The 24,109-nt window shown below is 45.0% G+C and overlaps 1 protein-coding gene across 1 annotated transcript; it reads right to left on the minus strand.

The window, feature by feature from the left end:
* Positions 1 to 1,556: 1,556 nt before the first annotated feature.
* Positions 1,557 to 24,109, minus strand: FAM174B (family with sequence similarity 174 member B; the record flags this gene model as incomplete). The annotated part of the gene is made up of 3 exons (XM_080351208.1): positions 1,557 to 1,611; positions 14,942 to 15,094; positions 23,817 to 24,109. The coding sequence occupies 3 exons, from the start codon at positions 24,107 to 24,109 to the stop codon at positions 1,557 to 1,559; spliced, it is 501 nt and encodes a 166-aa protein (XP_080207334.1).

Consider the following 24,109-nt stretch of genomic DNA (forward strand, 5'->3'; position numbering starts at 1 on the left):
CAGCTTGGAGCGAAGAGGGGAGAGGCTCCCAGGCTTCTGCCCTGAGGCTTCTTGGAGCTTTAGGTTTTGCAGCCCTCTGTGCAGGATGGTTCGTGCCCGGCTCGCCCTGTGAAGCTCTGGTTAAGAGACGGAGCTCTGTGAGGTTTTTCCCGTGGCACAGGCTGCACAGGTTGGCAGGAACACAAGCTCAGCCTCGCAGAAAGGAGCCGAGTGTAGAGCAGGTAGTGATGCCAAGCCCAGCCACACAGTTAAACAGCTGAATGATGATGCCCTGGCATGGGGGTGGCAAGTGTCATTCATTTTATGGCTGGAAGCAGCCAGGAGAAAGCATCTTCTAGGGCTAGGAAATGCACACAATGCCACTGAATCTGTTGGAGGGGTTCGCCTTGTGCAGCAGTTTAACCCCAGCCAGCAATCAAAACCAAAACAGCCACTTGCTCACTCCACCCACATCCCAATCCCAAACGGGAGAGAACCAAAAGGGAGGGGAGAAAATCATAAATTGAGATAAAACCAGTTTAATAAAATAACAAAATAGTACTAATACATTACTACTAATAATAGACATAAAATGGAAAATAGAATATAAAATAAAAGATACTCAGGGCAACTCCTCATGAACCTCATGCACCAAGCAGCCAGTCCCAAAAAGAGACATCCAGGTCCCAAACAGCCGATCCCAGAGAGGAGTGAAAAGTCAAAAAAGAAGGCAGAAAGACTAAGAGGCCAACTGCAAAACGGCAGAATGGCAAAAGGCTGAACTAAAGGAACTCCCAAACAGAACTTAAATGAAACACAGCAAAACCAGAACGAGTGTCCCCAGTCAGAAAACCCAACTCAAAGACACTGTAAAGGTACTTGACAAAAAACGTTATGTGGGAAACTGCAATGGGTCTGTGGAATCCTTGACAGAAAATACGAGAGTAGAGATCAGTCTTGAGATATTAAGATTTACCCTTGAGAAGGATGGGAGTAAAAGAGTATCCGGAGAGAGGAGAGATGTACCCGTGAGAGAAAAGGGGATAGAAGAATAACATGGATGATAGAAAAATTAACCAATGAGATGTTAGTGCTGTAACTTGTAACCAATAGTGAAAAGACACATGAACTGCTAGAATTGTATAAAATGCACTTGTAGCAATAAATGGCATCTATTACTTTCATCCTGAAAGAATTTGGTCCATGTCGTTTGTCCATCTCAACCACAACAACATTAACTCTGTCTTGGGGCGTTATCTCAAACTAAATCCAAACAATGACCATGCTAGCTACAAAACAGAGAAGTTTCTAACTGTGTGAAGAAGATAACCTCACCTTCAGTCAAAGGAGCACTACTTGTATTGTGAAGGTCTGGACACACGGCTTCTAAAACCAGCATGTTCCACCAGTGTCCCAGGGAGACACAGCCATAGCGCAAGCACTGGATAACCTCAGCATCCTTGCACTTAAAAAGCTGTGATTTAGGAAATCAGCATAACTCAGAAACCTTTGGCCCACAGCTGTGCCTTTATGCGAGTTGTCAATTCTTATTTTGGATCTCTAGTCTTGTGCCTTCTTCAAGAGGCTTCCTCCTCCACCTGGGTGTGACAGATGAGGACGGTGGAGGAGCACCTGCAGCAAGGAAAGCACCTGGCAGGCATCAAGTCACTTAAGCAGGAGACTATAAAGGGCACAAGTGGAGTAATCACTGCAAGTGGTACAAGGTGGTGGGGAGGTGCCTCATTAGCAAAATGAGCTTGATGAGATCAGAGGAGCTTGATGCTTTTGACAAGGATGGATCTTCAGGAGCTTCCTAGAGACGGGTAAGGTTAAAAAGAAGAGCTTAGAGGGTTTTTTTTTCTGAGTATCTAGAAGGTGTTTTGGTTTTATCTCTAAGTGAGGTGGTGATGGTGTCAGAAAGTGTGTGTTTGCTGCTTGCACCTGTCTTGGAGTATCTTCTGCTTGAAAAATCCAGCTTTGGTGCTGGCAATGAGTAAGTGGTCTGTGACTCCTGGTGTTAGCAGTGTGGGATGTGGGGAGCTGATGGGAGGCCTGTATCTGGTCTTTTGGCTTGGATTCTCCAAGGAGTGTGTCAGCACTTTCTTCAAGACTCCTGAAGCTTAAAATACCTGGAGATGAAGCGGCCAAGTGCAGTAATGGCAACTTGGAGAGGGAGCACAGGGTGTGTAGGACCAGGGATCCAATGCAGTCGTAGGGCCGTGCCATTTGCCTGTGGGTTTATAGTTAGTGGAGCAGGGAATTGATACATCTTGAGCGTCATGTTCTGTATTTGACATCTAATGTGGGTTTTTTGAGCCATCTTGCGTGTGCGTGTATTCTTGCAAAAGGCCCTTGCCTATTTGCTTTTGCGCTAATGAGATATTCTCACTTATTGCTTTGTTACGCCAGCTCCAATTTCCAACTCTTTGACATGAGCAACCATTTTTCTTTGAAAGGCTGAGATCACATGGCAGGATTATAAATTTACTCCTGAAATGTTCCATTAATAAATAATAAAGTGTTTATAAATATGCAAAATAGATTATTAGTCAATTCTACAAAATCTTGGCTACAGGAGCATAAAAGTGTGCCCTGAAGCTTGTATATCTATTATAAAAAAAGAGGAAGAAACTAAAAAGAAATTCAGATTCCCTTTTTCACTTCCAAGCAGCAAATGCTGAATAATTTACTTCTCATAGTGATTATGTTAAAAGCAAATCATTTGTTTCCTTGAACAGTAACAAACAATGTGCTGCAAATATGTGATTTTAAAAATATTGCATATACACAGAGGGATGGAGTAAGTGGTTCATTTGAACAGCTCATTAAATAGCAACTCTTCTGCAAAAACTTCCCTCTGTCTGTATCCTGAGTGGTACTATTGTCTTGTTTAAGCTTAGCAAGCTTCAGGAATGCTAATTCTACTTAAATAGACCCAACTCTTAACTACAGCAGCTCAGACTGGAGCCTTGAATTAAGTCACGTTGAAGTTTGATTGTTACCAAGCGGTGCTGGCGAGGGGGGATCTGTGCCCACGCAAGAGAAGTGAACGTGCCTGGGTGACCCGGGGACACACTCATTGCTGCTCACAGACCATGGCCAATGTCACCTCCGAGGGTTTTGATTTATGGTGCCGCACAGTCTCTGCATCCCACACCTGCAAACTCCGTACCTGAGCCTTGGGTGGTTTTAGGGACGGGGTTAGAGCTGGAGCATCAAACGCTTGACCTGTGCCAGGGGATGGATATTCATTGCTGCTTATTTCTCCATTGCTGTAGCTTTATCTACGAGGGCATTGCTAATCTGCAACAGCAGGTAACCAACAACAATTGGGGATGGGGGCAAGGTAACTGGGGAGGTGCTGGCAGAAATATCAGAGGAAGCTGACTAGTGTTTGCTTGTGGGCTTTGGTAGCTTTGCTTCACTATCAACAAGAGGAATTCTTTCAACACAACAAAAAAAATTATCAGATCAAGGAAAGGAAATAGTAGAAGCTGCCCAAATAGATTATTTTTCTGTTTACCTGAGAAACATCTTGATGCCACGGGGATCTGTACCACAGGAGTGCTCACGCAGGGAGAGGGAGAGAGCTGAGTAATTTCAGATGCTGTCCAAAAGGTGCTGCTGAGACAACTCTGCTGACAGCCAGGCAGAAATGAAGTGGGAAAATGTCAAATGTTCTTGACCTGAGCTTAAACCTTTATGAATTGAAGGCAGGAGGAGAGAGAAGTGTCTGTAAAGATGAGCTTCTCTTCAGCTAAATATATTTGTACCAGGGCAGAGGCAGCCTGGAAACTCATGGTGGGTGTGGGAAAAAACTGAGGGCGGAGGCAGAGGTTTTAGAAGTGATGCCTCAAGGAACTGATGGTGATTTGAAGCATTTATTTTTGCTCAGCAGCAGTGCAGTGATTACCCTGGGCTGGCATCAGAGCTGATGAGTACTGGCCACACAAACCTAGGCCCCCTTGTATCTCCTCTAACAGACTCATGGCAGCAAAAATACCTGTTACCTGGTGAGAAAAACACCCCTGGAACTTCCAGCTGAGGTTTTACTGTGAGCAGGGACAGCAAGTTTGGCTTCTGTGACCCTATAGCCCGAAGCGGTTGTTCTCCTGCCTGTAAGTGGGAATGCTGCTGGTTATTTCACTGGCTTTTGGACTCGCAGAGGAGCCCCCAGGGGCACTCTGTGCTGCACAGGGCAGGTCAGACAAGATGGCCAAACTGGCTCATTTGGGTTTTGGAACTGGTAAAAGTCCCAAGCAAGTACCTGTTGCTAAGCCAGAATGATAACATGTACAGTGAATTAAATTTTCTAGAAAGAAACAGTGTAAGAAGCCCAGAGGAACTGGAAGAGCTTTAAGTAGATGACATGTGCTACCCTTAAAGTGAATCGATCTGGCTGAAATAGTGCAGTAGGTTATCTAAGCTTTATTCATCATCATCTTTCAAACCAACAGTCCCCCATCTGCACAGCACAAAGCTGGAACCCTGGCCAGGGAGTTGCAGGTGTCCCCCATGTCATGGTTCAGAAAGGGCCAAACTGGCCCTCACCCCTCCTGCCCGGAGCCCCAGCCGCAATCATCATCTTCAAGCTCTAGCTTTTCAACTCTTGGCTCTTAGCTAATAATTTACACCACATTTTTGGTCATTTGCTCATCTTCCACTTGAGATCTCATCGGAAAGGTAAATACACCCAGAGATTGCAGCTGCTGCCTTCCCATTACATGAAAAATCCCCTTTGCAGCTGATGCTCAGGGGTACTTGTCCTATTTAGCCACAGCCCAGGATTAGGTTGGGGCTCACCTTGATATATCTTGAACTTCCTACACAAACCAGCTTTGCTGCACAATGGCTGGCTCATGCCTGAAGCCTAATAGCATTTTGTTGAGTATTTTGAATTAGATCAAGCTTTATTTTACTGGCAGGACATAATTTAAAAAGCACTGGCTGGACAGCAGCTGCCTTTTGTCTGCAGCACCACATTACTCTTAGACTTACTGAGGAGATGAAGACATCACGGCAGGATCATTGGTATGTGGGAGAGGAGGGAGGCAGAGCTGATTCATGCAGAGGGTAAAGGATTGGGCTGTCCTGTAGCTGTTCCAGGGTCTCAGAGCATCTGCACTCCATGGAAAAATAGTGTAAGAGGAAAACAGACTTCAGAGTACTGCTAAAACACCCACGACAACAAACAACCAAGACTCAGATTGCCCTGACCCTTATCTCTAGCACTTCAGCCTCTCACCATGCCCTGAAAGCCACATGGCAAAGCTGCTTCAGAGACAGAGAACTTGGTCAAGCAAGACTGAAGTGGAAGGAACCAGATCTGCTTAACGGCTGTGATGTGACCTGGGTGCCACAGGGAGGGGATGTGGTTTGGTTCACCCCATGGGTCTGCAGTTTGTGGGCTCCAAGGTACCGAGCTGGTTGTAACCAAAGATTTTGTAATTAAACATATTACTCTTCTGTGCTGCTAAAAGCAGTTTCTCTCCTTGTTGTGCTTGGGTTCATGGCCACAGGACAACGGGATTTGCACTGCAGAGATGTGTAACCATCTAAGGAGGCATCACCCAAAGCTCTCAAATTCACCAAACTTCGCCCTTTTCTAATTTGCCCCCTAAACATAACACACAACACAAAGCAGGAGTCCAAGAACATGTTTAATGATGGAAGTCTGTACTGAAACATGAGAAGCCCATTCAAACTCATAATTTTTTTCTTAAAAAGAAGCTTTGGTCACAATGACAAATTCTCTTAAACATTTTTAAACAAAGTTCAAGCAACTGCACAAAACAAAACGCATGGTCCTGATAGCTCCTCACACACAAACTGCAGCAGCGGAAACTTATCTAGCAGAGGAAAAAACCTCTAATGAAAAACGGTAGCCCGCCACCCTGCAGAGATCACAGCACATACAGTGAATTAGGGGGAACAGCTAAAAATAAAATGTTCAAATGCACTAGTGCTTGTGTGTTCAAGCTTTATTAGTGCTTGTAGATTTCTACAAGTCAGTTTGGGCTTAGGATGTGCATTAGGATGGCACAAGTTAGCATGCAAATAAGTCTTTGCAGTTAACTCCTTGTCTTCTGGGGGGGGAAAATACAGAATTATCTGTGTTCTTCTGACTTACTTCTGCAGGCAAGCATGGCACACCAACTTCTGGGCTCTCAAATGCAATCTCTGGTGACAGGGCTGTGGTTAGAGCAGAGATGCTGCAATTCTGCACAGGGTTTTTCCTCCCCAGTACAGCATGCACAAATAGCAAAGCCTCTAATTCACTTGCCTGGTTTGACTCTGAGACTAGTTGGTTGATTTTGTAAGCAGTGAGCTACTTACATCTCTAATAACATTTGTCTTTTCATTTTCTGTAACAAAAAAAATATGCCTTTAAAAATGCTCTTGAACAAAGCAAATTTGACTATGCAACACAAAATAGCAGCAGGTACTAAAACACTACAGTCACGAGCAGATTAAATCTGCGGTGTAAGATACACAGAGCGTTAAGGTAAAACATTCATGTAGTGGTTAATGGCTATTTCTTCTCCAATGAACTCCTAGAACTACCTGAACCAAACAGTCCATATTATTAAAACTGTTTTAAACTAATTCCTACCATTAAAAAAATATTCATATATATACTATTAGATGAGTCACGTCAAGTGCTCTTAAAATCTTAACTAAATATAGATATAGAATATTTAACCAGACACTTTAAATCACATACAGCAACTTTTGTAGAGGTAAACATTGCCTCACATTTGCAACAGCAACTGAGTATCAAACAAAGCATTCAGATTATTTTCATGACCGTGAGCAACTGGTGAGGTTGGCCTTTTAGTTCCACCAAGCAGCTGCTGCTTCCCTATAAGCACTTTTTAGCTTATGGCACAGGGTTTGGGACCTCCCCAAGGAACCAGAGCATGCCAGTGGCTGTTGGGCACCTCTGTCTTCAGCATCTTAAATACCTGGTCCCTGTTTATCATTGATATTTAGTCATATTATGGAAATAGTGTGATCTTTTAGCCACATAGAAAGCATGTGGCCTTTACCAGCCTAACTCAGCAAGTGACCTGAAGTTAGTGGAAAAACTCCTGATTTCAAGAACTCACCCCTGGAAAAGAGAAGTGCCTTTTATGCACCTTTACCTCTCATCTCTCTCCTACATAACTTGGTCTCTCCTTTCTTTCGTGCACAGAGGTTTCACCCCCTCTCCATCACTCCTCCAGCGTGCCTGATGCCCAGATTAATGAGTTCAGCAGAAGAGTGGACATGACTGTGTTGCCATGGTGTCTGCTCAGACATGGCAGTCCTCTCGCTCCTTCACCTTCCGCAGATACAACATCAGCTTTTAACCTCTCTCCTCTCAGCATCGTCTCTTCTCTGTCTTCAAAAGAACTTTGTCTGCCTAAGAAGCTCAATTCTCCGTCTTCAAAGCACTTTAGTCCTGAAGCAACACAATATTTTGTTCAGAGTCATTCAGCTTAAACCTGAAGCCTGTTCTACCCACGCAGGGAAAGAGTCCCAGATCTCATCTCAACGCACAGCATCGTTTAACCTGCTGGTCCCTGCAATTCCCACCAGCCAGGACACAACCTCAACCCCATCCTCACCTCGCAGCTGAGACATTAAATATTGCTTAGTAACAGTAATACGGAATGACTCAAATTCATTCCATGAATGAAAATAACACAGCATTTTTATATTGCCTTGATGACTAATAGTAACATACCAGTCTGCTGTGGGATTTTCTCCAGCCAGCCTGAGTGGGCTGTTTGCAAAGCCACTGCTGAAAACTGAAAGCAAGCTGTGTTATGGGAGTTTCTTTGAAGAAAGCACAAGGCTGCTGGAAAGAGAGACAAAAAATTTCCACTTCACCTCCTTTTACCAACTGCAGGGCCCAAGGGAACCGTGCAGAGCTGGTGGACGTTGTGGTATCATGACAAAGCAGTTCAGTGTTCTCAGCAAACCTCAAATCCCAATTGGCCTTCAAAAAAACCCCCCAAACTGGCAGCTTGTTGCAAAGATGGTGCTTTGCCAGATATGCTGCAGCCCCTTGAGGGGTTGTAGCTGCAGGAGGCTGGAAAAGGGTCAAGCAAACAGTGGGGCAAATGAAACAAATGGATAATGTGCATTCCCCAAGAAAAACAAAGTTCCAGCCAGCTTAAAAACCCAAAATAAAAGGTGTTAAGGGGTGCAGTAAACAGAGAATAAACATGTCAAAGAGAAGTCTGAACTGCATTTGTGGTTACTTTAAAGGAAAACCACAAAGCAAAGAAACGAAACCAGTTTGGTTTGCCCTTTCTAACGATGGCCTGGAAAGCGTTCATGCTTGCGGTCTCCTAAACCCAATCCATCCAGACACAGCAATCTAATTCTCATAGCGTCAACCCACAGCTCTGACCTCTGCAGCACAAAGCACAGCAGGGAGCGATGGTTAGAAAAGCATCCTTGAGTTAAAGGGGATTTGTCAAGCAGGCAGCAGGGGAAAGCTTCCAGTTTGATACACATAAAGATCACTTACATGAAGCTTCCATGAAAAGTAAGAGGTGTTCTTTCTGCAATCTAATCATTCCACATGATGACTTATTTTGCTTAGAAAAAAGGTAATATAGATGAATTGTAGACAAGTTACAGTAAGCACAGGACAGTACAAAACACTGTTTTCACACCCTATGGAAGGACAGAAAATTACAAAAATATATCTTCTTTAATCCAAGACTGTTGTAGTTTAGGGCATGCCCAATTCTTCCTATTTCCCTGTGGTCTCATTTATTGAAGCTGGTCTGACCAGAGCTCTCAGGGACAATGAGAATGTTATCACGAAAGCTTAGTGCAATTGTTTTAAACAAAAAATCAGTAGCAAGTCAAGAAAATGTTTTACATGAGTCAACCTCTCACCCTCTCCCCCCAAAAATCCTACACTAAACATACAATGTGGCATTTCAGCATGGCTTACACATTTTTACCACTTAAGGTCATAAATCACTTCTGTAATGCCCAGAAACAAACTTCTTGATTATATTTTTTTAACCATGATCTGTTTAACAATGACCGAAGTTTAACAGTGACTGAAGTATTGAATTAGGATTTTAGAAAATAAGTCCTTGGGGCAACTTGGTTCAATCTTCCTTTTCTTCTTCCTTCTGCAAAACTTATTTAGACCATAATGAGCTGCAAGTCAGTACACAGGGCTGCATCTTGTCAGGCTTTAGCAACACTGCAGCCTTCCTAAAGCAAAAGAGAGCTGAGTTTGCAAAGAGGAACCCTAGTCATTCCAAACCAGAAGTTTGGAAACCAGGAACTGAACAGTGACGTTTTGGCCAGAAGATCCATATCCTGCTGTACAAAAAGCACCTTGAGGAGGCGAGGCTTGGTTTGGTTGTAACGCTGCAGAGAGGAAAGCCTCCCCTTTCACAGTTATAGCTTCAGCAGGTCCCTCGACAGCAGAATGACATCTCGCAGGGCACCAGTGTTCCATGGAGCTGCTTTACCTGGAAGGTAGGAAGAATTAGTACAGCCATAGAATTGCAATCAAATAGCTCAGAGGTAGAGATGAGAACCCCTGTGCAAAGTGGGGGGAAAAAAAATATCACAAAGAAAAGGCAGCGTCATTTACTGTAATTGCCATCAGTTCCCCCCAGCAGTTGATTTCCATGGTGACACGGGACACTGATACGTTAACACTGTGCCAGGAGAAGCCAGACCAAGCGAAGGAAAAAGAGTTATAGCAGACAAATCCTAGATGCTGAGAGATGCTGTGACCAGCCACTGTGCAGAGCAGAGAAAGGAGCGTGCACAGGGGGGATGCTATTTCACTGCATGGGAAACAGAGTCTTGGACCTCACAGCTTCTTTCTCACCAGTGCAGCCCCTTACTAACCATCACACGTGGACTGTCCTCCCTGCTATGGATTCTCCTCCTGCCACCCTGCTGCTTTAACTGCCTCACGGTTCCAAAAAAATAGACTTAATAGGAGCTTGTTACACTCATGAAGGAGGCGAGAGCCCTCCTGTAGGACTGCACCGCCAGTGTCTCACCCAACAGGCAGCAAATGTGGTGAGCTCTCTAACAACCGCCACAGTCACACGAGGAAAGAACCTGGCCTTCAAAAACCAAACAAAAAACGCTTTTTGACCATCTCTTTCCTCCCCTGCTGTGGACCATGGGAAATCCTTAACTGCAGCACCAAAGCTTTGGCAATTTGTTGTGTTTACAGTAAGCAGCTGTGTTAGTGACTCGCACTCCTGCAGATGAGGATAAATGATACCTTTCCATTTATACGCAACTTCTGCCTGCTGCAAGAAAGAAAACATAAGCTGCTACAAACCCTAGCACAATTCACCTAGCATCATCCAGAACAGCCTGTGGCTTTTGCTGGCAAAAAATCCATTAAAGCCGCTCCCTTGCTGTAACAAGCAGACAATACCTTGCTCCATTCAGCACTGCACATACCGTCAGGATCTGGAAAGGACATATTCAAAGAAAAGAGAAGACACCGATAATGTAACTCTCATATTTTACAGGGACTCCCAAAAGACTTGAGCACATTAAAGGCTGAGCCCTGCAACTGGGATGAAGATGTTTTCACACACTTCAGTGCTATCAGTGCCTGAAAAAAGGGATGAACCCAGAATCCAGCCTTCACATGTGGTGCATCTTTCCTCTAATACATCCTGCAAGCTCTCAGAAGTCCTTTAGTTCCATGATGGTGGAGCTCCTGTCCTTCTCCCTCTGCCTGCCACTGCCCCTTACACATAAATCTTCCTGCTTTCAAGAGCACTTTGGAAGATGCATTCCTAAAATGCTTCTGTGTTTTGCTAGTGCTGCCGCTGTTAGAGGCAAAAATGACAATCCATGTGGAAAACAAACTGCGGAATTTCACTTAGCCAACAGGAAGGATGGAGCCTTCGATCTGCCCCAAGAAAAACTTCCAGTACTTATTTAGGAACCTGACAGCAGGGCTGGGACAATTCCAGCTCTGGTATTTAAATCCCAAGTTCTTCCCCAGCTCTGGGCTCTCACATGGCACAAATCAAGCCGGGATGAGGCTGGGACGGTTGTGAAACCCGCCCAGCCGGGCCCAGCAAGAGCGGAACGTGCGGCCTCCACCAGCTGCAAGTCAGCAGGGAGAGGAGATGCTGCTGCTATCTCACATTACTGACGTGCTCTCAAAACCTTTCATGTGCCAGGCGCCACAGAATTTATTCAGTACTTGTTTTCAGTTTTCTATTGAAGCTGACAAGAAATCCCCCAATGAGCTCCGCTAGAGTTAATAAGCTTAATAAGCTAACAATTTTATTTACCTTTTCAGAAACTGGTTCTTTTTGCAGTTGTTTTAATCTCTTTTATTACATAAAACAAGCAGAGTGCTCTGTGATGGGGGATGGACACTAACACTAGTTTGTCAGGGCATTTGCCTGTAACCTACTTTATCTCACTCCTCTCAAGTATCACATAGTGCCAACTTGTCTGATGTATCAATGGCTTAGCCCCATCAAGTACAAGATGATGAAACCTGCACAATTTTCCCTTCCCTTCTTGAAAAAACGTGCTCAAGGAGCAAAAAGAAGAGAGGAACCTTAAAACAGAGTTCTACTGGTAGGATGAGAAAGAGTGCACTTGGAGGATAGGATTTAGCTTTCCATTAACTCATTTTCCAAGCGTAATCCCATCATAAAACAAAAAAAAATACCTGACATCTGGAAAATTATGACCAATGCAGTTCATATGGTCCAAAAAATCAATTGGACAGGGATACTTTTCGACCTTCCACAGCACAGATTGAACTGGCGATCAAGAAACAAACACCCTTTTCACATTCAGTTTGCTTTCATAACTTCACAACAACTCCTGCATTTCTCATCCAAATGCCTCTTTCAATACCAAATGCCCACAGAAAACCATCCTCCATATTAAAAAAGTATGGTTTCCGTGAAGCTTTTCAAGGAGGTGTTAATGTCTAAGTGATTTGTCATCTTTGCTCTGTGACAATCTTTGATTTACACTCTCAGATTCTCGTCATGCAGAAATGGTGCTTGCAGGATTAGAGAAGCCATTGACAGAACTGCTTCCCTGCGACTGAAATGAGATCACAAAGGGGGTATCTAATCCGGCACACACGGTTCTGCCTTTGTCAGAGCCAGGCAGTGGGTGGCTTTTGCATCCACAGAAAGGACTGTGTTTGGTTAAGATTTTGAAGTGGTCTCATTAGTCTGCTTTATGAGAAGAAGTTGGTTATTTCTCATTGCTTGGCTGCCCAAGGGAAGTGGGGGGTGGGATCTACCGGGAGCCCAAAACCCTAAAGTCTCCTAAAAAAAAAAAGAAATAATAATAACCTTCATCCAACAGACCAATTTACACTATCTGCTGTTCTTTGATGCCTCATGTAAGATTGGAAACAAATGCACACAAGGACAAGCATTAAAGGAAAGAAAATTAACTGCATGAGAACAATTGGAGAGGTATTTGTTGCTTCTCCCCTGTTGCTGCTAGACACCAACTGCCTTAATTAGAGAGTGCTGTTTGCATTACATGGGAGAGACAGCAGAGAATCTCAATTATTCCTCCAAACACAGAGGCAAGTGCCAATATGGATCTTTCAATTATGGGAGGGGACCTCAAACTAACCAGCCTAGAGCTTCCCCACATCAGCCCCAGCAAAGACACCACAAACCCAAAACAAGACTCGATTTGTGACCTGCATATCAGAGCAGGTTAATACTGGGGTAATGTACTTAGTATTAGGCAGTACCTAACATCATGGGACTCCAGGCCAGCTCTTCAGATGTTTTCCTACTGCCATGCTGGTCGTAACTCTGGAGATCTCAAAGCATATGATCTTCTTACAGTACATAAGTAACACCTGGACTGACTAATGCTTATAGTCCATCACAGCCAACATGTCCCTACTGTGTTGCACTTTGGAAAACTGGTTCCCTTTTCAATCTGTTCCCATGTTTTGTCAGATGCCTGCATTTTAAAAATATTTTGCTGCCTTTCTAGTGGAAAGCACCGAGCAAACAGCATGACAAATCACAACTTTATGGGGAATGGACTATTTTCCCCCGAGTTTCACAGCCTTTAAATAAAAAAAAATGAACAGGACAAAAGATTACACCTAATTTCATGTGCTATTCAGAAGCCAGGAAGACTTTTAAATTCCTAGGTTTAAACAGCTACAGAAAACTAGTTTCTGCTGTAGATACGGCAGCATGTTAGTTACATGACTGAACAATGGGCAGTCCAACCCACAGGCATATCTTTCAAGAGCAGCATGTAAGATGATCTCTCCCTCTAAACTGATGTAGTTCTGTTTGAGCTAAAAACCTATGTCTGAAGCAGCAAGGTCTTCAGAAAATGGGGAATTTAATATCTGTTGCACAGTGGCAGACGGGAGGAATTCCCACAGCTGAAAAGAGGGCTGGTTGGCCAAGAGCCAAAAACCCCTACAGTCCCCGAACAGAGCATCACACAAGGTGAAGAGCCATTTGTACTGCAAAAGAACCCAGGAAGACCAAATTACTTTTGTGAAAGCATCAGCACAGCGTGTGCTCCAGGGGCGCAACGTCACGTAACACGACCACAGCTCTCATGAGTCAAATGGTTTCCAGCGAGCTCTCTTCTTCGTTCATCTCGTGTTATACTATTAGACATCTTATCCTGAAGCACTGCCATGATTGAGAAGCCTCTGTTCTCAGCCTTTGGAAAACCCCTCTGATCTCGCTACCAAAAGTTCACAGAGAAAGTACTAAGTTAAGAGGGACAAGAGACACTGGCTGTTAAAGTTGGCCATGGCAAGACAGATCTCTGCACTCCAGGTTTAACAAAGCTCAGTCCCAAAGTAAAAACTGCACAAGCTGAAATTATTAGACCAAACACAGGGCAGCTACAGAGAATGGAAACAGTCAGGCAAGGACTGATAGAAGTCTCCTAATTCAAGAACTGATTATTTACACATAAAGGCGCAACTCCCACCCTTTCTTGTTTCATATAGAGAAATAACACAGTTATTTTCAAAACTACCAGCAGGGCATGTGGTGCTATGTGTTTTAGATGATGGCACGCATGTGCTTAGAGCAAATGTGCTGTTCTCCCTTTCCAAAGTTAGGAGATGGGCAACATGAGTAAAGTCTGTAAAATTTCCAGTTAGGAGTTGTCAAGATCTGTGTTTTTATAATTATGAGAGCTTATTTCAGCCAAAGTGACACAGATTTTAGAGTAGGCCTTATTTGGATGAGAATGCAACTCAAATGCTCTGGATGGCTTGATGCAAATAAAAATAAGAGATGCAGATACCCTGATGCCATAAATCAATGTGCAGCATCTTTATGTGCTGAGTGGTTGCTATAAATCTCACACCCAGAATAGGCACCAAAAGTTTTGGGTTGTCACACCACTTCTATCTCAAAAAGACAAACATATTTAAAGCAAGTTTGTTGCTAAGGGATAACCACTGACAACATCAGCGAGGGACCACAGTCCTCTCTTTGTCACAGAACAACACGAGAGCACTCTGGTATAAACCCAAAGGTTGGTGGAGATTCACTGTCATTTCCCTCCCAGGCTCAGGGCAAAGGCAGTGCTTGGGAAAGCAGCTCCTGATCTACAACCCTCCATCCAGTGCGTGTGTAGACATGAAAAGCGCACAGGAACGACTGCCAACAGCTGCCCAGGAGGGGAAGTTCAGTCTGTTAAACCTTGTGAGATATTTGGGGCACATGTTTCCTGTTGTGCTGCTCTGCAGAGGAAAGAGGAGGGCAGACAGCCTAGGGGTAGCAACGTGGTTAATACAAGAGCGGGAGAGTATGGAGCAACATGTGCTGCGAACAGGCAGAAAGGCTGTAAAGGAGAGCAATAATGCTTGGGCAAGGTGAGACTGTCACTGCCTCATCTCTGCCGAGCTGGCCCAGCAGAGAAGAAAAGAGCTATCTTCACTAATAAGAGCTCAGTGAGCAAGTCTAACCAGATAGGCTCGCAGTAGTACCTGTATTTCACATCAAACACTGTCGAGTCTTCATCCTCATCGTCTTCTTCATTCAGAGGAGCCATTTCTACTCGCTCGGCTGGAGTGGTGATTATGTCGTACTTCCTGGTCTTCTTAATCCTCTTGCCAGACCTGAAACACAGAGGCAGGGAGGGACACATCATTTTTATACGGAATTCCTTGGATACTACCAACACTGAATCACTGCCCTGTTTGATTCAGACTCCCCTAGACACAAAGGCTGTGTCCCCAGCCTGTGTCCCCTCCCGCCGCCTTTCCAAGGCCACCGTTTTGTGCCCGTCAGTGTAAAGCACAGTTTCTCGTCAACTGCAATCCAGATCACCGTCAGCCTTTTGGTCGCTGATGAACCAGAAACCCGCTGGCATCCAGGGCAGGCATATGAGTGCAGCAGCCTCCGCGTCCTCCTGCTGCCACGCTCAATAAGTGAGACGTGGGCTTAATCAGCAGAAGCAGCCAATGGTTTAGTGAATGTGTTTAGATGAGAAAGCCCAGGTTAAGCCCTGCTGAAACAAGGGAATGTTCTAGGCAGGAGTATAAGGAGCAAAGGGATGGTGGTGTCTGGGTACAAAACAACCTGCTCTCTTTTAATGCTATCAGGCCAAGCTCAGGACTCCAAGGCCAACAACCTTGAGCCTGGTCTGAGAAGTTTCATGCTCTGTGCTGTGTAAGTGCTATGAAAAATAATCAACTATCACTTGAAGCTAACTGTACCTAACACCTCTCCTCCTATAGACACCAGCCTTACTTTCCTTTTCAGACAGAGATACTCAAGCACCTGTGCCGCATGGTTTTGAGAGACCTATTTTCTAACACTTGCTTTTACTTCCAATTAACAAGCACTTGGTGTGCCACTTTTCAACTAATTCTCTGCCTGTGGCTTGAATTGTGCGGGTTTTTACTTCACCTACTCCTTTCATGCATATTAGGAGGGTCACACCGCTCATGCATTAATCTAGCTTTGTGATTATACAATAACGAAGGTGCTGATGCGTACGTCTAGCCTTTGGGGAGAAAAGTGGATATTTTGCGCTAACAAACTGCAGAATTTTCCCCTCCACCTCTTATAAAACAAAACTGGCAGCTCCCGAGCATGAGAAGGGAGCTGGTGCAGGCACAAGCAAGCAGCCCCTAATTTTTGGTAATAACTGCTATCGCTCCAAGCAGGCACTGCATCATGAACACACATTCACCATGAACAAGTCTTGCCCTGGCATGTCCTGCAAGACATGCTGGATTCAACACTGACATTTTTGCAACAAGAACAGACGCCTTTTGCAGAGTTACACAGCAGCAAGAACCAAGGTGTGAGCATTACAGGGAGACTGGGACTCAAACCCTGCGTTTGCATCTCCACCACAACAGCCCCTTCTAGGCTTAAAGAAAAGGCAATTTAAAGCGCTGAACAGCTCTGATGTAGAAATCTCAGTGCCTCTGCCTAGTACAGCTTTCGGGCAGTAGTCCAGGGCTGAACAAATAGGTCCCAGCCCTTGGGATAGAGTAGTTTGCATTTCCTCTCTGTTCTGAAGGCTCAGGTCGCATCAGAAGCAAGAACAAAGTCGTCTCCTGTCGCCTACTCTTTATAGCAATCTGTGCCGCTGTGTCACGTAGAGCACCGGCTGGCTTGTTCTATTACTCCTGTTGTTGAAACAAGCAATTTTATATCCAATATACGAGGACTCTTAACCCAAACACTTGTAAATCCTTTTGAAAACACTTCTCTGTATTATTCTGCTTCTCAGCCAGGACCCAGCAGCAAAGTGATGTAGGGAGGTCTCATCTTACAAGTAATGTATGGCTTTTACTAAAAAAATTTAGTCATGCTGTGAAACCTAAACATAAACCAAAACTAACCTGCGTCTGCCTGTCAGAACAAACTAAGCAAAGCCTTACATGTACAGTCCACAGGGTGTTCCCATAGGTTCAGTCACTTAAGACCTTACCTGCGTATCAGGTCCACTCTATTGAGAGACACCCTCCCTCACTCCCCCCCATTAGAAAACATAACTTATTCTACAGAGTTCATCTTGAAACAGTTAATATTAGAGTGTTTGAAGCAATTAACTGCAGAATAGATATTTTTAGAAATGGAGAACTAGAACCCTTTAGCCTCCAGGCATTAATTAGCCTATTTGGACTAGACTTTAAAGAGGACCTGGAGCAGAACTCACTGCACGGTCATCTATTAATCCTCCCCAACCCTCACTTAACCACAGTGCTCATTTAGAGAAGAGAGGCAGCCCGGTGTGCTGCTGTTTTTTGGCTAAGCTGCTACAGTCACTTGTTTGCCATTGGCAGGGCAACAGTGTCTTTCCTTACTTCTTATTCCTCTATTAATTCTACAACAGATTACCTAGCTAATTTGTCATTAATCTGCACTTTTCAGTGGTCCATCTTCTCACAGTTGCTCTTTTGAATGACTCCCCTAGGTTTCATAAACACTAGAAGAATTACCCAACCTAACTTTAAAGGAAAGCCTTGGGAATGCCCCTGCTTGCACACAAAATAAGCCTGCCCATCAGGAAACCATTGCACATTAAACCTCCTGAACCTCAGTAGGATCCCTGTAATCATCAGTGGCCACAACACAAAAGAAAAAGACTATCCAGCGGGAGTCACCAGGCAGCATCCTTTGTTTGCAGACAGATAGCAGAGTCAGCAGAGTAGCACAGGGCAGGAACTACAAGACAAATGTTTCATGAACTTTGGAGACCTCCTGGATGGGATTAGGACACATTAGCGCTCATGGACAAAGAGAGGATCTCATTTCCAGCCACGTTCACTTTGTGTGGGTATGTTTTAAAGCAAACTAGAAGTGTGCTGGGAGCTGTGGTCAGAGCATGCCCCTTGCACAACACGTTGAAACGCTCCCCAAGCAGTTCAGCCAGGGTAGAAGAAATGCTGGCTATTTCAGCACAGAAAACTGTTTTCCATTGCATAAAAAAAAGAAAATCACATCACTTCTGTCTGACTTCAGCCACCCCCTGTAATTAGCAGGGGATGCTACAGGTCTCCCACTGAACCATCACAACAAGGAAAACAAAAAGTTAACTGCAGCCAGGGATAGTAACCTTTCACTTTACACCCAGTGCTGCTCCCACCAAAACCAACCCACTGGTGTTAACAGAAGGCAGGTGTAACAAGCACTGTGCTTAATTGAGAAAAGATGAAGAATAATTCATTGGGCATGGGAGCATGTTTCCAGTTCCTCCTGAGCTCTGCAGGCTCAGGGACATTTGCACACTGGTACTACCCTTAGGCTCCAATACCTCTGGCACCGTGTGCCACACCAGCGCCTGGTCCATCAGAAATCAGATCTTCTCCCTCCACCACACTGCACGGGGAGGGACAACATAGAGTGGGGCTGGAGCAGAACGCTGACTTTGTGTCTCTGTATTTTGACCGGGGGCTATTTTGATCAAGCACCAGTCATATGCAGCATTTCATCCTCCTTTCCGAGGCATCATGTGGCAGAGTAAATGCTCAAGTCAACTCACTAGTCCATTATATTATTTACGCCTCTAATCTATTTTAGTCAACAACCCTGATATTCAAAGATAATGCTTTTCTTGACCCAGAGAGAGGTATCTGCATTTCTAATCTGGCATTAACGCTTCCTGAAAAGAGATGCAGGGGGAGGGGACCATCCCCTGGAAAAAAAGAAAAATCAAAAAAGCTCTACCCCTTCTTAGCAAAGTGCTTATTGGAGTCTAATTAAGCTACATATAACCTTCCTCGTAGAACTGCAGCAATGTTATATTGGGAATGGAATTGGGACCAGTTTATTTGCTATTAATGGGCTCCCTTAGCAGTTAAAAAAAAATTATGGAAATATAAACCTGCAAAAACTCCAGGGTTATTACCAGCTGATGAATTAGATCAGTGATATTTCATTACTGTTGCTCTGGCTGGGTATCTCTGCTCTCTGGGTGATGCTGTATACAAGAAAGTTAAACCACTAAGCTAAGCCCTCACGTGTTTTCTGTATATATTCATTTTGCTGTAACAAACTGAAGGTGCTGTCTTTTCTAACACTCAAGTACTTAAGATGGAATAAACACCACCACAAAGAGCAGAAGTTTCCCCTTGTTTAACTGTGCTGCTAATAGAAGGGATAGATCAGAGACTGCTACTGGGAATAACTTCAAGAGGACCTAAATGGGATATTGCTGTGGTTCAATGAAGCAGTGATGTCTGTAAGCAATTAAAATATAGCCACTCACATCTGCTGGTCAGCTAGTGCCAGCACGCACTTCCAACATCTGAGCACAGTCACACCAATATTGTCCGAGATGTGCTTGGGAAGCATCCCCGTTTTATAGGGCAGAGCTATAGAGACTTTTATGATATATCCAAAATCTCCAGGGCAATGAATCCTACAACAAAAACTGGCATCCATCCTCTGTTGTGACTGTTCCCATGAGAGCTGTAAAGAGCCCAAGACAGTGTGAGACAGCAATCCCCTCTCCCTCCCTTCTGCCAGTTTGCTGCCACGCTCACATCAAGACAATCCAGTACTCCCAAAGACAGGACCTCTGAGACACATGACAAGTGTCCCATTTGTCATTCTCTGTGGCCATAACTAAACTACAGGCAGTTTAAACAAAGCTTTCAGCATGGGTCACAAATATATGTTTTGGGGTTGATGTTTTTTGTTGGGGTTTTTTCCTTCTCCATTTAAGGCCATTTTAATAGCGATCTTTTCTTTTCTGTTCCTGGAAGAGGTCTTGTCTTTGCTGGAGTAGTCTAACTGGTTATAATACAATTAATTTTAAATCAGTCAAACTCTGTGGGGTTAAGCCTTGGATGGCCCAGAGCAATTGCTCAGCTCATAGAACAAAGGGTCTTGTATCCTATGATCATATGCTTGAACTTCTCTCCGCAATCTCAGTAATTTATACCAGTTTTGCAGTTACTGGAAAACTAACCTTAAAGTGGTATTTGAGGAAGAAATAAACAGCAAAAAATAATAAAGAAAGTAAATATAACAATAAAGAAATTATTGAAATTATTATTAAATTATTATTTATTATAAAAAATTATTTCTTTCTTTAACAATAAAGAAAACAACAAGCAACATAACAAAGCAATGAGTAAAGAAATAGGCAGGTAGCTCCTCTCTAAAAATCTAGATAAATAGCAGCCTTTTCCAGCCTGGGCTCTGTTCATTCAAGGACAGGTCAAGACATGTAGCTCACACTTAATGCACTCAGTTTTCTGCAACTAAAGCTTTGGGTTGCTGTCAGCTGGTCCATTTGAGCAGAAGTAACTTACCCAGTTTCCCTAGAAGGCAGATGGCCACAGCTGAAAAATTATGTTTCCTGGGAGCTGAATCCAAGAATTGTATTGAAATGTAACTGAAATTAACAGAGCTGCACCAGGAGAGGGGAATAGGGCAGAATATGGGGGCAAAAAGGCAAAATCAAAAACACAGATCAAAGAGTGAATTCAGCCACATGAACTGTCCATAAACTGTTGCAAGACTCTGTGCTTCTTGGTAATGCAACTTACACGACTATTTGATTGAGAATAACAGGAAACTGGGTCTGCTGTGGAAATGGTTTTGTTTTGGGACCATGCAGTGCCCAGGAGTATCAAAAAGAAAGCAAGCCCAGAACTGGGCTTGCAAAAACCAAAATCAAATAACAACTATAGCAAATTAGGCCTTGCCGCACACAGCCAAGGAGCAGGGTCTTGGCTGGCCTTCCTGGACCCGAGTAGCCACAGAGAGAAAGGGAATTCAGATCACTTTGGGCAATACCACATTCTGAATCACAGGACCATCAGATGGATTCAGAGCATAACATTCCCAAAAGGAACGCAGAGGAATCTCTGAGGGTTGTCTTAAAAACAGAGGTGGTAAGCTGGAGAAATACATCGCTGTTTGGAGAAAAAACAAAACAAAACAAAATATATATACATAAAAATAGATTCAAAGGAGACGTATTAAAGAAAAAGTACAAAAAAAAAAAAAATCCAGTGCCTGTTACAAGAATATCTGGCCAATCATTACTTCATTTCATCTCTACAACCCATAGCTAAAAGGATAATTTACTTCCAGCAACCCAGAGCAATTTCACAGTAAAGGTTTAATCAAAGATTGGATTGCAGCAAAATCTCTTTCATAGGAATCCATGACACTTCAGAACAAAAAAAAAATGCAATGTTTTTGACTAAGTATGAACAAAGCTCTTATTCTGATGGAAAAAAAAAGCTTTACATTTACTGAGGGTAAATCCCTTATCTCTTCTGCAACAGAATCTCCTCCAATCTATGTTGTCAGCTACAAGTGTGACACTGTACAAACATACCTGTTGCTATTCTTGTCTCATTTGCAACTGGGATAACTGTTTACTAACAAGTGCTCTGTCAGATAAAGAAAAATGCCATCAGAAGCCAAAAGCTTCATTTCCTATTTTCCTCACAGGTTCTATTATAGATATAGGAGAGATCTCAGAAGGACTTTTTTTTCTTTCACGTCTTTAACACTACATTAACTCTGACCAGCTGTATAACAACTTTGGCATGGTAGAATTAATCTACCATTGGCAAGGTGACTTCAACCTGGACCTGGTTTTGCTGATTATGGTACAGGGAAAGGTCTTTAAAGGCTGCTGGTTTGCTTTCTTTGGCTAGAGATGTTCAGCCTTGTGCCAGGTCTCCTTGACACAAGGTCTCACTTTGTACCCAGAAGAAACTGAGGCAGAGGAAATAAACCTTCCAAGATCAGAGAGAACTAGCCGCAGAAACTTAAGCTTTTCGTTCTGCACTTAGAGACTTAACTTTAGCTCATGAACCTATTCAGTTAAATATCAATTTCTTTAAAAAATATCAATTCTTATCACTTGGGTCTTTATGACCACACTTTACAATGTTACCATTTTGAACACCGCCCTTCCTACACAGAATTAATTCAGAAGTAGGAGGAGCAGAGCATTCAGCTTCAGCCATCCTGGAAATACAAAGGAGCTGCCTGAAGACAGAACAAGGAAGAATTTGCCAGCTCCACCTGTCCAACTGCTTGTCACCTGAGCCGTGGCACACACCTCCTCCCTGCCGCTCCGCTCCTTGCTCCAGGCTCTTTCCCCCAACCTACAAGTCAGATGACTGTTAACTACTTAGAGTTTGCAATCTTCCCTGACAAACTTATTATTTGTAGACTGCACAAGACAGAGGCAGCCTCCAGTGTACCACAGGGACTCTCAGCACTGCTCTGATGTAAGTGATAATTAACACTAACAGTGCCAAATGGCACTGTAATATTTGCTTTTCTTCTGCTCTGGCAACAAGCCGAGAGGAAGACTGGCTTTCTAAAGGGATCCGGTTTAATTTGCTTGTGTCCCTCACAGTGGGAGATGATACACGAGTTTCAAGGGCTGCCTTGCCAGCACCAACCCACTTCAGCAGCGTGAAGGGCAGCGAATGAACTGTCCCGCGCCGGTTACACCAAACTAAATGGACAAGATAGAAGCACCAAGCAGATGCAAACCTCTGCCCAGCTTCCCGCTGCTCACCAGGACTTCTCCCAACTCCATAAGCGCGGTTCCCTCTCTGTGCTGGGAACACAAGCTCGCATCCACCAGCAATCTACCCAACCAAAACATCGGGGAGTTTGGTTATACAGCACCGAGCAGGGTTCCAGTCAAAGCAGGACTGTGGTCTAAAACAGTGTCTATTTGTGATTATGGTGGACCTCCTCACGTCTATCTGCTTAGACTTGATTAAAAAAAGATTTGTCTTCTATACTCTGGATGAGTTACTACAATGAGAGTACCTGTGGGTGAACACAGCGCACATGGCTGAGGTGGGATAGGAGCTCTGGAGATCAAGCAGGACCACCCAGAGCCAGCTCTGCAGCTGGGCTTGGAGCATCTCCATGGATGGAGACCCCACAACCGCCCCGGCCACCTACCCCAGCAACCCACCACCCTCACAGTGAAAAATAAAAACATGCATTTTGCACATTAAGATGGAACTTCCCGTGTTTTGTTCTTGTGCCCGCTCTGGTCCCAGCCCCTCATACCCCACAGCTGAAAAAAGCCACTTGAAACCCAACTCCCGCCCCATTTTTTCTGCAGAATCACAGAATCGACTGGACTGGAAAAGACCTCAGAGATCATCGAGTCCAACCCTTGGTCCAACTCTAGTCTGTTTACTAGATCACGGCACTAAGTGCCATGTCCAACCTCACTTTAAAAACCTCCAGGGACGGCGAGTCCACCACCTCCCTGGGCAGCCATTCCAATGCCTGACCACTCTCTCTGTAAAGAATTTCTTCCTAATATCCAGTCTAAATTTCCCCTGGCAGAGTTGAAGCCCATGGCCCCTTTTCCTAATGCTGACTGCCTGGGGGAAGAGACCAATCCCCACCTGGCTAGAACTGCCCTTCAGGTAGTTCTAGAGAGTGCTGAGCTCAGCTCTGCGCCTCCTCCAGACTAAACAAGCCCAGCTCCCTCAGCCTCTCCCCATAGGGCTTGTGCTCAAGTCCCTTCCCCAGCCGTGTTGCTCTTCTCTGGACCCGCTCCAGAAGTGGAGGAGGATGCACGTTTGTGAGGCCGGCGGTCCCCCGTGACTCCCCAGGAGCTTCATGAGGCATTTACACACGCTCGAAGCCAGGCTTTAGAAGAATATTAATAAGAGGCGAGGAGCTCGGTGCCGCCGGAGGCTCCCGCCGCTCCGGGAGGCGCCGCGAGGTCGCGGGCTTAACGGCTCCCGCCTGCCCCGGCCGGAGCCCGCCGAGCCCGGGCTGCCCCCACTCCCCGGCCGGCCGTGAGGGGAGCCCCGAGGCCCCTCCGCCGGCACCTGCCGGGGCGGGCGCGGCCCGGCCGGGCCTTACCTGAAGACGCGCAGCAGAAGGCAGGCGATGAGCGCGGCCGTGAGGGCGCAGGCCCCGATGACGGCGGCCTTCAGCGCCGAGAGGTCGCGGAGCAGCGCGGGCAGCGGGCTGAGCTGGGCCCCGCTGTGGTTGCCGGGCGCCGCGGCCGGTTCGGCGGGCAGGCGGCTGCCGTTCACCGCCGCGGCCGGGCCCGATGCCGGCTCCTGGCTGCCGTGCGCGCCGGGCGCGGCCGGGAGCAGCGCCGGCAGCAGCAGGCAGGCCCCGAGCAGCAGCAGCGGGGCGGCGGAGCGCAT

The sequence above is a fragment of the Nesoenas mayeri genome (genome assembly GCF_963082525.1).
Source record: "Nesoenas mayeri genome assembly, chromosome: 11".
Classification (NCBI taxonomy): domain Eukaryota; kingdom Metazoa; phylum Chordata; class Aves; order Columbiformes; family Columbidae; genus Nesoenas; species Nesoenas mayeri.